General features: G+C 45.9%; 7 protein-coding genes across 7 annotated transcripts; 5 read left to right on the forward strand and 2 right to left on the reverse strand. All coding sequences in view use genetic code 12, as the record gives it.

Annotated features, from left to right (window-relative positions):
- Positions 1-202: 202 nt before the first annotated feature.
- PGUG_05825 (uncharacterized protein) lies at positions 203-1,039 on the forward strand (the record flags this gene model as incomplete). Its single annotated transcript, XM_001482012.1, has 1 exon — positions 203-1,039. The coding sequence occupies one exon, from the start codon at positions 203-205 to the stop codon at positions 1,037-1,039; it is 837 nt and encodes a 278-aa protein (XP_001482062.2).
- CDC34 (SCF E2 ubiquitin-protein ligase catalytic subunit) lies at positions 230-952 on the reverse strand (the record flags this gene model as incomplete). Its single annotated transcript, XM_001482013.1, has 1 exon — positions 230-952. The coding sequence occupies one exon, from the start codon at positions 950-952 to the stop codon at positions 230-232; it is 723 nt and encodes a 240-aa protein (XP_001482063.2).
- A 767-nt stretch (positions 1,040-1,806) lies between the features above and the next one.
- On the forward strand, positions 1,807-4,179 carry PGUG_05827 (uncharacterized protein; the record flags this gene model as incomplete). Its single annotated transcript, XM_001482014.1, has 1 exon — positions 1,807-4,179. One exon carries the CDS (start codon positions 1,807-1,809, stop codon positions 4,177-4,179), a length of 2,373 nt encoding a protein of 790 aa, XP_001482064.2.
- A 394-nt stretch (positions 4,180-4,573) lies between these two features.
- On the forward strand, positions 4,574-8,149 carry PGUG_05828 (uncharacterized protein; the record flags this gene model as incomplete). The annotated part of the gene is made up of 1 exon (XM_001482015.1): positions 4,574-8,149. One exon carries the CDS (start codon positions 4,574-4,576, stop codon positions 8,147-8,149), a length of 3,576 nt encoding a protein of 1,191 aa, XP_001482065.2.
- A 56-nt stretch (positions 8,150-8,205) lies between these two features.
- PGUG_05829 (cryptochrome/photolyase family protein) lies at positions 8,206-10,029 on the reverse strand (the record flags this gene model as incomplete). The annotated part of the gene is made up of 1 exon (XM_001482016.1): positions 8,206-10,029. One exon carries the CDS (start codon positions 10,027-10,029, stop codon positions 8,206-8,208), a length of 1,824 nt encoding a protein of 607 aa, XP_001482066.2.
- A 361-nt stretch (positions 10,030-10,390) lies between these two features.
- MUP1 (Mup1p) lies at positions 10,391-12,007 on the forward strand (the record flags this gene model as incomplete). The annotated part of the gene is made up of 1 exon (XM_001482017.1): positions 10,391-12,007. One exon carries the CDS (start codon positions 10,391-10,393, stop codon positions 12,005-12,007), a length of 1,617 nt encoding a protein of 538 aa, XP_001482067.2.
- A 170-nt stretch (positions 12,008-12,177) lies between these two features.
- PGUG_05831 (mitochondrial 54S ribosomal protein mL43) lies at positions 12,178-12,600 on the forward strand (the record flags this gene model as incomplete). The annotated part of the gene is made up of 1 exon (XM_001482018.1): positions 12,178-12,600. One exon carries the CDS (start codon positions 12,178-12,180, stop codon positions 12,598-12,600), a length of 423 nt encoding a protein of 140 aa, XP_001482068.2.
- Positions 12,601-12,966: the final 366 nt, after the last annotated feature.

The following is a 12,966-nucleotide window of genomic DNA, read 5'->3' on the forward strand; positions in this document are numbered from 1 at the left end:
GTGGACGATAGTCACCCTTGACAAGAAGCTCAAACTTGCAATTGCACTGATTAGAGACGACCCCATGTATGTAACCATTCTCTACGACGACAATGTGCTGGACGCAGTTGCCAAGCTCAAACTCGACAATTTGTGTGAAACACTTACCAAGGGGCTCGAGGGGTACTAGAATCAAAATGTATTACTCAGACCAGATATCACCATGCAATGTATAGCTAACGGCATCTATTTATTTCGCTGCCATGTCCACGTCTTCCTCGTCCTCCTCCTCTTCTTCGTCATCGTCGCCGTCGTCCATGTCATCCATGAGGCTTTCCTCGTCGAAGCTTTCGTCATCGCTATCGTACCAAAAGTCCTCGTCGACAGGCTCGTGCTCGGCCTCCTTTCCGTGGGCATTACCCGAACCGTAGGCATAGAGTTCACTTTCAGGCATAATGAAGTCGGCGGGAATATCCTGTTTGGATCTTTCCACCTCCTGCAAGACCCGTTTTTTGTATGCTTCCGGGTTTTTTCTCAACTCCACCGACGCATCGATGTTGGCGGGCAGCAGCACGTTGGGGTCTTCGAGAAGGGAGATGATGGAGATCAACACCAGCTCCACCGTCTGGGCAGGTGTCCATGTTTCCGAGTCAGGCTCGTCGGAAGTGGGGTCTCCGCCTTGATGCAAGATGGAGATACACAACCGGCCATCGCGATAAACGTTGGGGTGGTAAATGGCGGGGGTGAAGCGGAATGTTGGGGGAGCAAACGGGAACTCAGAGGGAAATCTCATCTGGCCCTTGAAGTAGCCACCGTGGTACATGGACTCCTTGTTCAACACCATGATGCCGATGTTCCAAAGGAAGATGTTGTCGTCGTCGAGTTCGATGTGGAACGAAGGGATGCCTTTCTTGGGGTCGGTGAGGTCTTTAAATTGTCGCTGAAGGATGGCAGCGGCAGATTTGGAACTCATGATGGAAACTGTGATATTCTGTGTTTTGTTGCAACTGTTTCGAGGGGGTGTTATTTTGCTAGTTTGACAACCGGTTTTGATCTGTAACCGTGACAAATGTGGTGGCAAATACGTGGGATTCCTTTTGGCAAATGTAAAGCAGGTTTGTATCTGTGTTCGATTTCACAAAAAGAACACCACTGATGCCTGTTTGTGATTTAGTGTCGCTGAGTAATTTTGACCAGACGACTGGAAACACAAAACAAAAACTGTGAAGGTTTCGTTTAAGATATCAACGGAAGACTGCTACTACAGGAGTGTACAGCAGGAAACAAGCCGATACCAACAAAAAAAATTAAATGTGGAATAACAAATAAGATGAAAATCAGAAATGCAAAAATGCCGTTCCTTCCCACCACAGCGGCCCTGCACGAGCACGGACATAAAACGAAACAGTGCGCACCCGTACACCAGGGATCGGATCCCCGATCGCAATCGCCTCAGACGATGTGGGTCGCGCCGGGCGCCCAATCATTGGTGCGGCAGTAAGCGCTGCGATAGGCTGTGTGCAGGAAGCGGCTAGGTTGGTAGTCAAAGTTAGTATGATCATCGATAATCTAACATACTCGTTAGAGTATTGATTGAGTATAATTGAGATTTTGTTTGTTTTCTTTTGTCTTTTCTTTTTTCTTTCTTGTCTTTTCTTTTTCTTTCTTGTCTCTCTTATTCTAGACCACATTCCTGCACCGTGCTTCCGCTCCCCCAGATAACCGCAAACGCTCTCTTGAATCAGGTTTGTGTGCCGTTTCGTGACCACAACAAATACACATCATTACTGCCAATTGTGACGTTAGTCAACCCCAGTAACTCCCCAGATGGATTTTGAAGAACAGTTGGAAAAAGCTGAGCGTCTTGAGTCTCCTTCTCTTGTAGGGTCGTCACTTCGATCCGCTGACGATTCTCCTCATAACAACTACATTCACCCCGAAAAGTATAAAACTCGCCCCAAAAACAAGAATGCTCACTCGTTGTTGAACTCGCAAATCGGAGCTTCGCTTGACGATTTGATCTCTGAGGGTGCACTTTTGGGCTCGGAGGAAGACTTTGAAAAGTTCTTGGACGACGGGGGTCACGTCAAGGACGATGCTCGGTACTTGGAGACCGACGGCGAGAATGCGGAAAAGGAAAAGAAGGAAAAAAATGTAAAAGAACGGTCGTCTCCGTTGAAAAATGAGGTCAATGATAGCGAGCTGACCAGCAAGCTGGACGGTGAGTTGGCCAAAAATGTGGACGATCAGTCGCTGGTTTCTCACGATTCCAAGTCTGTCGACGCTAAGGCGTCGGCTAGTGAATCTTCAATTGCCGTGGGCGACTCAGAGTCGAAGAAAGATGGCCTTTATTCCACTCCAAATCTTTCCGAGTACCAACTTGAGCACCTGATCAAGGACCACAACGAAATGCTTTCGTACGTGAAATCTCACAATCTCGATAAGCTTCCGGGCTACCGAGCTGAGCCCAAGAATGCCCAGCTTTTAAGAGACTCCAGAGTGCCGCTGGCACTGCCTACTACGGCCTCTTTTGGCGACGCTGTGGCCATACACACGGGGCCCTCTGAAGGTCTTCACACTCCGTACTTCCAGCACGATGGCCGGTCGAGATCGAGATCGCAAAACAGAAGCCGTATTGCCGAAAGATCCAGATCTCGTTCGTCAGTGAAGCCTCATTTGGCTCGTGGTGACTCCTACAAGAATATCCACGAAGATGAGCCTTCAAAGTACGAGTTACCTTCAGATTGGGAGGCTACGGAGGAGGAGGAGAATACCGATGGTGATAGGCGCTCGAGACAATCGAAACCTACATTGGGTGACTCGATTGCTGCAGCTGAAGCTGCTCGTGAACAGCAAAAGTTTCATCAAGATGCCCGTGCAAGTTCCGCCGCTTCTTTACTTACCACAGGAGACTACACCAATTTCAATGTGGATATTCCTGAACCCACGTACTTTAATGGTCGTTCTGCTTCGTCTACTAATTACTTGCGTTCTATCTCCAGATCTCGTTCGAGACAACCAGAAAGCAAGAGACACAGCCAGCTCACCGAAAAGAATGACGCTGATCCCGAGGAGCTCATAAGCGAAGGAGCACTTGTCACAGATGACCCATACTCGTCTATCAACCATTTGGATACGATGATGGAGGAAGTGTTGGGCAAGAAAGACGACAAGAAGGAAGAGAAAGGAGCCGAGGCTCCAACTCCGAACAAAGCCATTCCTGAGACTGACGTGAGTAAAGCAGACGCTACTAAGAAGTCCAATGATAGCGAGCGTGAGAAGGGCTCCGTGACTGATGCAAAGGAAGAACTTCCTGGTAAAGCGAACGAGAAGGAAGAAACCGAAGCGAGGGAAGAAACGACCAAGGATGAGAAGGAAGATGCCAAAGATGAAACAAAGGAACCAGCAGTCATTGAGACATCAAAGGTAGAAACTGAAGGTGACACGGCACATGAGAAGTTGGCTCCATCAGAAGACAACGAAGAGCTGGCTGTTCCCACTGAGGGCCAACTGAAGAAAGCCAACGATGTGATATCCGAAGACGTTGATCAAGACGAGAAGGATATCAAGGTTGAAGCACCTGATGTGAAAGAGAAGGAAGAAGAGAATCCTACTGAAGAGATCAAAAAGAAGGGAGAAAGCCAAGAGGCCGAACCAGAAAAGAAGACTTTGATCACGGACTACACGGAGCCCATAAATCAAGATTCGGTACCCGAAGACAAAGAGCCTGCGGCTGCTAAGAATGATGATGTCGTTGGCGAAACTATGGTTACAAAGCCAGAGGAAAAAAAAGACGAAACCTCCAAACAGGTGAAAGACAAACAGGTTGAAAAAGGGGTACAAGTTTCGAAGGAACCCGTGAAAGAGGTGAAAGACGACGACGATTTCGATGTGTCTCCCGAGGAACTTCGCAAGCATCTCGAGTCGCAGCCGGTTTACATCTTTACTTCTTTTGCTGGTGGAATGCAAATAATGCACCGTACCAACAGACTCGCTACGATTTTGAAAGGTAACGGCATTGAGTTTACTCAAAGAGACTTGGGAACAGATGAAGAAGCCAAGAAGATATGGAGAAGATACTCAGCCGGCAAGACTCTTCCCGGAGTCGTTCGTGGCGATGACTTTATTGGAAACTGGGAAGACATTGACGAAGCCAATGAAGAGTATCAGGTGAGGGTCCTTGTATACGAGACTTTGTAGTCAAGTAGCTATACGATACGATACTCAAACCCAAATAGTATTAAAATAACAATAGTCTTCAGTAGTATAAAGCAAATTAAATTAGTCTACAGTAGTCAGTAGTATCTTGCAGATCGCCCAAGTCCGATTCGCACCATTGTTGACGCACAAGCGATTAAAATTACGCTCGTAAACCGTCGTGCGTCGCCGCAGCGCTACGTGGACGCTGAAAAATCCAATTTACCCAACCTTCGTTCCAGGGCTCCTTTTGCTTTTCTACCACTTCTAGCATCACCTTTGTGTACCTAGACATCCTGGAACTCCACTCGTGTGATATCTGGCTCGTGTTGTGATTCTTGTCGTCGTTTCCTCTTGTTTCAATCTTTTTTCGTGCTTCTCCCATTTGTGATTTACCATGTCTACACCAGCTGAAATCATTGCTGCTCGTGTCAATGGCCAAGCTGACGCTGCGCCGACCGACGCCACTCCTTCTAATTCGCTGGAACTTACTGACTCGCCGAAAACTCCGTCGGTAACTGACGAATCGGCGTTTCCCACATTGGGTGGAAAGAAGGCTAGTTTTTCCACTTTGTCTTCTTGGGGTCCGCTGATGAAAAAGGGAGCCAATGCCTCTGAATCCGCTCCACTGGAATCGAAACCGGCGGTTTCTGTTGCTGCTGGAAAGTTTAAATCGTCAACTATCCAAGAAGCGTTTTCATTGGATGTCGAAGACCAGCTCAATGTGGCCCGGACCGAGTTCATCAAGATCTTGACCCAGATCCGTGGTGACACAGACACCAACATTGAGTGTACTACGTCGCAACATACCAAAAAACGGACATTTTTGATTACTGGTAAACCTGCCCAGGTTCGCGATGCCAAGAGAATGGTGATCAAAAGACTCACCAAGCCCGTGAAAATTTCGTTTGATATCCCGGCAAAGGTCCGCTCGAGGGTCATTGGTCAGCAGGGACGCACATTGAAGCCTATCATTGCCGATAACGATGTCAAGATTGATATTGGAAATCCGCAGGAAGTCGAAGGTGTGGACCCCGACGACATCTACTCGCTGGTGGTGACGGTGTCCATTGAGGGAGATGTCGAGGGATGCAAACATGCCAAGGGCAGAATTTTGGCCATTGTAAAGGACGAAATCAAAGAGTTGTCTGTTCGTCTTCCCGTTGACGACGCCTTAAAGCCTTTCGTTGCCAATGCCATTGCTCCTATAATCTCCAAATTTTCATCGTTGGATATTTCGGCGCCTATTTACTCGTCGCCTTCAAACTCGGTGACTTTGGTAGGTGACCGAGAATTGGTCCTCGAAGCAAAGCAGGAGATCATCGATACCCTCGAAGCTTTGGCTCCACAAATATCCACCCAAGAAGTTCCGATTCCAAAACTTAAACACCAATTCTTGCCAATTGACGATGTGCTTCGTGCGTTCAACGTCTTGATTCAGCTTCCCAAGGATGGAGAATCCAGCGTAAAATTCGTTGGAAAGAAACAAGACATTCCTAAAGCCCAAGAAATGGCACGTTCCACCACCTCTCTGTACAAAGTAGAGGCACTTGATATGGCAAAGGCACACAATGGAAACTTGACCCACGTTAAGGCGGTTGCTACGCTCTTGAAGCAGAATGGTACGTTCGACAGAATTGGACGAGAAAATGACGTTTCGTTGAACGTTCCAGATGTTTCAGTCTTGGCAGATAGTGCTACGACCAGTGTTCCCATCGAGATTGTCGTCAAGAATGATCAAGCAGAAAATACTAAGAACGCAAAGAAGGCCATTGTGGCCAATGTTAACTCCATTTCTCCTTCCTCCACAAAAGTCATTTCTGACATTGACTCATTTTTGATGCCTCTGGTCAAAGAAACTATCAAAGACGTTACAGAAAAAAATAATGTGAGTTTTGTCATTTTGGGTTCCGACATCACCTTGTTTAACTTTCTGAACGAACTGGAGGATTTTGATTTCGTCGACACTAACGAAGCGTTCACCGAGGTGGATACTGAGCTCAATAAATTGCGTGAGTTGCAAAAGGACTTGGATACGGTTGTTATCAAGGTTTCCTCTTCGAAACAGCGAGAAATTGCTGGTCCAAGAAACACCACCTTAAAGCTCATTACTGATTCCGCAGATGCTAATAGTGTTCAGGTAAAGCTTCATTCTAATGCAGATGAAGTGCTCATTCGTGGAGTTGCGACCCAAGTAGCGATCGTCAAAGACTTGATAAATGCTGTGTTAAGCGATGCCGGGGAACATGGAGAGAACTACTCGTCTACTGCTGTGGTAGCTTCATCAGTACTCTCTCGCTTGATAGGAAAAAATGGTGCTAATATGACTTCTTTGAGGGAGAAATATGGTGTTAAAATCAACGTTCCAGAGCATGAAAGTGAACAATCCCAAAATCAAACTTCCATCACCATCACCGGACCCAAATTTAACGTCGAGGAGTGCAAGAAAAATATGATTGAGACGTCCAAAAAGTGGGCTGACGAAACGGTCAAAAGATTGAACATTGAAAGCAAGTTCCACAGGCGGTTGATAGGAGCCAACGGCGTTTACATCACTCGCTTGCAGGACAAATATAATGTCAAGATTCGGTTCCCAAGCGCTGAAAGCTTTGCGTCGACATTTTCCGATGCTCCAAAGCACAAAGACGAAGTCACAGTAAAAGGTCCTTCGAAAGGAGTTGCCAAAGCGGTGCAAGAATTGGAGGAGTTCTATCAATTCCAGAAAGAGAATGGGTTTCAAGAAATACTCCATATTCCAGCACAAGCGATTTCTCGTGTGATCGGAAAGAGTGGAGCCACCATCAACGATATTGCCGACGGTGCTGGAGTTGAGTACCATTTCAAAAAGAATGCCAAGGCAAACGAGGAAGAAAACTCATCGGAAAAGTCGTCTGAGTTGGAGCTCATAGGTTCTAAATCTGCATTGAGAGAAGCAAAGATGAAGATCCAGGACATTATCAATGAAGTTGAAAACACTGTTTCTGAAACCATCAAGGTCGACCCCAAGTACCATCGTGATATCATAGGGTCTGGAGGCTCAAAGATGAAGGAGATTATTGCCAACGCTGGAGGTGCAGAACTCTCTGGACCAAAGTATTACAAACTTATGGCAATGCCATCTGAAAGCTCTGGGTCTGACGAAATTGTTTGTCAAGGTGACAAGCAAATTATTGCCAAGATCATAGAACAGGTTAAAGCGCTTGTAGCTGAAAAGGAGGCAAGTGTAAGTGAACAATACGAGTTGCCAAAGGAGAAACATGGTCGTCTTGTCGGTCCTGGAGGCTCTGTTCGTCATGCTTTAGAAGACGAATTCAAGGTTTCTATCGCTATTCCTCGCCCCAGCGATATGTCTTCTATCATCAAATTGACTGGTTTGCCAGAAAACATTGCCAAATTGAGACCCAAGCTCGACGAACTTACCAAAAACGAATGGAAAGTCGAATTGGAGATTCCTGAAAAATACCACATTTTGGTTTCTGAGCGTGGAGGCATCTTCAGAAAGTTGAAGACCGATTACAATATCGATGTTGTCCATGGCAACTTGACCAGAAAGGCATCCAAGTTGACCAATGCCTCAATTCCTACTCCGCCAGAAGAGGCATTTGCTGAGTCAGAAGAACCCACAAAAGTTACCATTTCTTCAGCGGAGCCAGTACTGGAAGAGGATACCATTCCATGGCGGTTGGTTGGTAGCGAAGAAGATACTGCTCGTGCCGCCGAGTTGATCAAAGAACGTTTACAATTTGCCAAGGAAGCCGACAGTAGAGGATGGATATTCGCCAGCAACCCAGGACTGTTTTCTAAGGTTGTTGGACCTCAAGGAGCTCGTATCAGTCAACTTCGCAAGAAATTCAATGTGTTTGTAATTGTTCCTCGCAAAGGTGACAAGCACGAGCAGTTCATTTACTTGGTTGGAAAACAAGATGCAATCGAGGCAGCTCTGAAGGAGATTGTCAAGTTGCTACAGGCATAACAGTAAAACACTAATACAGTGATAAAATAAAAACTAATACAGTTTAATGAAATCTTTTAGTACTTTGCTTCTTTGTAACGTTCTAATGCTCGTTCGCGAGCAGTTTTATGGTCCACAATGGGAGGAGGATAACCATTTTTCTCCGCTATTTGTCTGTACCCATTTTCGTACGGGTTGTGAATACCCTTGACGTCTTGTATTTCACGAAGCTCCGGAAGCCATTTTCTAATATAATCTCCTTTTTTGTCGAATTTTTCAGCTTGGGTCCATGGATTGAAAATACGAAAATATGGCTGAGGATCCACACCCACGCTTGAAGAAAAGCCCCAACCACCATTGTTTGAAGGGAAATCACCATCAGCCAAGTTTTCTAAAAAGTACCGTTCACCCTCTCGCCAATCGATCATCAAGTGTTTTGACAAAAAACTCGCAACCACCATTCGAACTCGATTGTGCAAGTAACCCATTTCCAGCAATTGGCGCATAGCAGCGTCCACAATGGGATAACCAGTTTTACCCTGACACCATCTCTCGAAATGGTCGGAATTGTATTCCCATTTGACCTCGTCCATATTTGAAATAAATGGCTTGAACATGCAAATATGAGGCCAATTACACAAGACATGACGATAAAAATCTCTCCAAGCAACTTGACGAGCCCATTCTCGAGCACCATCGTTCCCAGAATCAATGGTACGAAGGAGCTTGTGGTCTAGTAACGAACGAATAACCGTCCGGGCATTAATGGTGCCCGAAGCAAAGTGTACGCTCATGCGAGAAACTCCATTTACCGATGGATCATTGCGGTCAACATTGTAGCGCTTTATACGACCCGAGGTGATAAAGTCTTGAAGATCGTCCCACGCTGCGTTTTCGCCTGGCTTGTGGTATTTTTCAAAGGCTTCTTTTTGCTTTTCTGTCAATTGCTTTCCTGGAGGAGCCTGAGGAATTTTCAGGTCAAAGAGATGGCTATTTCTTTGCCTGAATTCGTCTGAATTGGCCTCAGGTTTGGCACGAACTTGAAAAGGGTCCTTCATTTTGTTCAAGTGGGCACACCACGCACGGTACCATGGAGTAAAAACGGAAAATTGTGTGCCCTTTGACTTGGTGACGATGGTACCAGGCACCGCCAAGGTAGTATCATTATGAGGTTGGAAACTGATATCTGCCTTCAAAAGTTCTTTGCAAAGATTGGTATAGCGACGCAATTCGTCCACCTCGTACTCAATGTTGGCAAAAAGATGGGAAATCTTGAGTTGCTGAGCCTTCTCTTTAACAATAGGTACAACCTCCTTGCGTTCATCAACATTTAAAAACACCAACGGGATGTTTTTCTGAGCCAATTCTTCCCGGAGAAGCTCGAGCGATCGCAAACGGTACTCCAATTGAAATCCACTTACCCCATGGGCAAAAAGATCGTCCCGGCACAAAACATACAAGCACACCAACGGAAGGTTTTCTTTCGCAGCCATTCGACTAGCAGCATTGAGACCAGTATTATCGCTCTGGCGAAAGTCGCGGAGGAATAGATGGCCTACACATCCCTGAGGACGTATAGAAGATCTAGCATCGGCGGTTTCATCCAAAGTCCGATTGAGAATATGATAAGGTTTGTTCTCCTCTTTAAGATACTTTTGTACTAACAGAAGATCAGGTTTTGGTCGTGGATAGTATTCGCTATAAAAAGACGACAACCGCTCCAATTTGGGTCGTTTGGCTCGAGGACTCGACATTTTACGTTTGTCTACAATTATTGTACCGTGCTGCTTCAACGGTTGCTGGAGTGCATGTAACCCACCTGACTTTCGCAGCTGCTTGCAACTGCGAAATCGCTTAGAACGAAAAAAGAAATGTGCCAAACTCGTTAAGATCACGTGCATGCCAATCACGTGAAATTACTCGCTGCAATCTACGGCGTTTTACAACTTCTCAATGCCCACACCCGTTTCAGCAAAGAAGATGCATGCCACCTCCACTATCATGCCTCTTGGCAGACCGCCCAGAAATTTCCGCCCGAGATCTCCACTGTGGCGCAAAGGGCATTTGCAGCAGCCGAACAAGGGTGCTGCAACATGCGGCGTTTTGCGAGATCCGAGGGTATTACCGAGGGTGAATTGGCACGGCGTCATCATACAAAATACCAAAAAGATCCGACCGTGGCTGCGACCGGTTCCGGAACAATTTGATTTTTTCTGCAAGCTATAAAAATTCCATTGCAGCCCACCTTGATTTGTAATTAATATGTTGGGACTGTCGAAATCCTCCGACAAGGAGGAGGATAAGTATATTGAAAACTGGTCGTTGAAGAGCGGGGACCCGGAAGCGGTGGTGCAACTTGATCAGAACAAAAAAGAAATTGGTTTTATATCTGCAACTTTTCTTTGTTTGAACCGTATGCTCGGAGCTGGAGTTTTCTCTACCGGATCTACTATCTTTATTCTTTCCGGAAGTGTGGGGACTTCGCTTATTATGTGGGCAGCCGGTTCCTTAATTGCTTTTTCTGGATTGTTGGTGTACATGGAGTTGGGACTGGCTATACCGAGAAACGGTGGAGAGAAAAATTATTTGGAGTATATCTACAAGAAGCCTCGATTTTTCGTGACGGCGATGTATGCGTCATACGTGTTCTTTTTGGGATGGGCTGCGGGAAACTCGGTGGTGGTTGGTGAGTATCTTCTCAATGCTGCTGGAAAAGAAGTTACCCAATGGAACTCTCGAGGAATTGGAATTGGAGTTATCACATTTGCTTTTTTGATCAACGGGTTGCACGTGAAGACTGGTTTGTTTGTAGCAAATGTGTTGGGAACGTTCAAAGTTGTGATTGTGGTGTTAATTTCCATCACTGGCTGGGTCGCCTTGGGAGGAGGAATCAAGAATAAAGATTTCCATAAAACTCACAATTTCTCAGATGCGTTTCTGGGAACCACACCCAGAGGTTTTGGAATCGTCAATGCTTTGTACAATGTGATTTGGTCATATGTTGGATACTCGAATGTCAACTACGCATTGGGTGAAGTCAAGAACCCAGTAAGAATCTTGAAGATTGCTGCTCCTTCTGCCTTTCTTTCGTTGGTGGTTCTCTACATGTTTGTGAACATTGCCTACTTTGCCGTGGTTCCCAAGGAGGAAATCTCGCTGTCTGGTCGTATTCTTGCGGCTTCTTTCTTCAAGTATGCCTTTGGTGATACCGCAGAAAAAGCTGCTTCGGTCTTTGTGGCTTTGTCTGCGTTGGGAAACGTCATGTCTGTGATCTTTTCCCAAGGAAGAATCGTCCAGGCTCTCGGTCGTGAAGGTAGTCTTCCATTTTCTCGTTTTTTTGCAACCTCCAAACCTTTCAGATCTCCATTTGTGGGTTTGTTTCAACATTGGATCGTCTGTATTGTCACAATCGTGGCTCCACCTCCAGGAGATGCCTACAACTTCATTCTCAACTTGATTTCATACCCATTGAATGTCGTCAATACCGCAGTTGCAGCCGGTTTGTTATACTTGAACTACCAAAAATGGAAAGGGAAAGCTGAATGGAATCCTCCAATCAAGGCAACTGTTCCAGTCGTTGCCTTCTTCTTCTTGTCGTCATTGTACCTTATCGTTGCTCCTTATATTCCACCTTCACATGGACAAAGTGTCTACAATAGTCTTCCATACTGGATTCATCCAGTGGTTACTTGGGGTGTTTTTGGGGTTGGTTTCGTCTACTGGATCTTCTGGGCTAAGGTATTGCCCCATCTCGGCGGATACACCTTGGTGAGCAAAGAAGTTTTGGGAGAAGATGGATTTTGGCGCAACAAATTTTACAAGCTTTCCAATGATGAAGACATTTCTACAGAAGTCGATGGTGCCGACGTCGTAAGCTAGGAAACAAGCACGCAGCTCAACCTGCTCATTTTAATTCAGTTCAACCTATTTATGCCTAATAGAGATATAATGTCACGAGAAGATATCATGTTCAGATGTAGGGTGTGTTTCAACCTGCATACTACGCGCACTTTTCTCATTACAATTTTTCACTTCTTGCCGACTCAACAATGCCAGTAAAAGGAATACCCAAGGTCTCCATAAGTCGAAACGGACTCGGGGCCTTCGTGTTGCCATGTCACAGAGTCAAAATCCAATACTGTAACTGGGGAGGGTCGTCTACTGGCGTTAGGCACCTTCTTTCATCGGGTACTTTGAACAAAATTGCAACAGAAAAGCCGGGAATTTTCTTTGAGGTTGTTAAAAAAGCTGGTCCTCCAAAGCTCACCTTCCACTATAGTCCTGACAAAACCCGGGACGTTGATGTTCGCAATATGGATTTAAAGCTGTTGATCAAGACTGTAAATGAGTACTCACAAGCCAGCGGGAACCCATTATTCAAATGGAACCACAAGGTTATATCAGACAACGAGTCTGTGAGAGGAGTGTGGTCGCCACTCCATCTTCCAAAGGATGCCAGACACCGTATTTGAGTGACCTAGTGTCGGAATTGAGTAAACTCCAAAAGACTTCCATGCATAGATCCAGTGTATATCTTTCTGTAAATATGATGAATTACGCGATATGTCTGTGTAGAGCTTCCTGGAGTGAATATTAGTTGCAAGTCAACAAGTAGTCAACTAGGCTCAGTATCTTGGAACCAGTATTTTGGACCCAGTAACTAGGACCTAGTAACTTGGTACCTGCACAGGGCCAATTCTACCTGCACCCAGTGCGCTAGTCTGCTCAGACGGCACCGCAGTGGTATTTCTGCGAACAGCAGGTGCGACCGACACCACTTTCCGTAATGGGCACCGCACCGCGCTTAGTTGCTGTTTCCGGCCATGAAAATCAGTCAG

Source organism: Meyerozyma guilliermondii, genomic scaffold (genome assembly GCF_000149425.1).
Source record: "Meyerozyma guilliermondii ATCC 6260 scaffold_8 genomic scaffold, whole genome shotgun sequence".
NCBI classification, from domain to species: domain Eukaryota; kingdom Fungi; phylum Ascomycota; class Pichiomycetes; order Serinales; family Debaryomycetaceae; genus Meyerozyma; species Meyerozyma guilliermondii.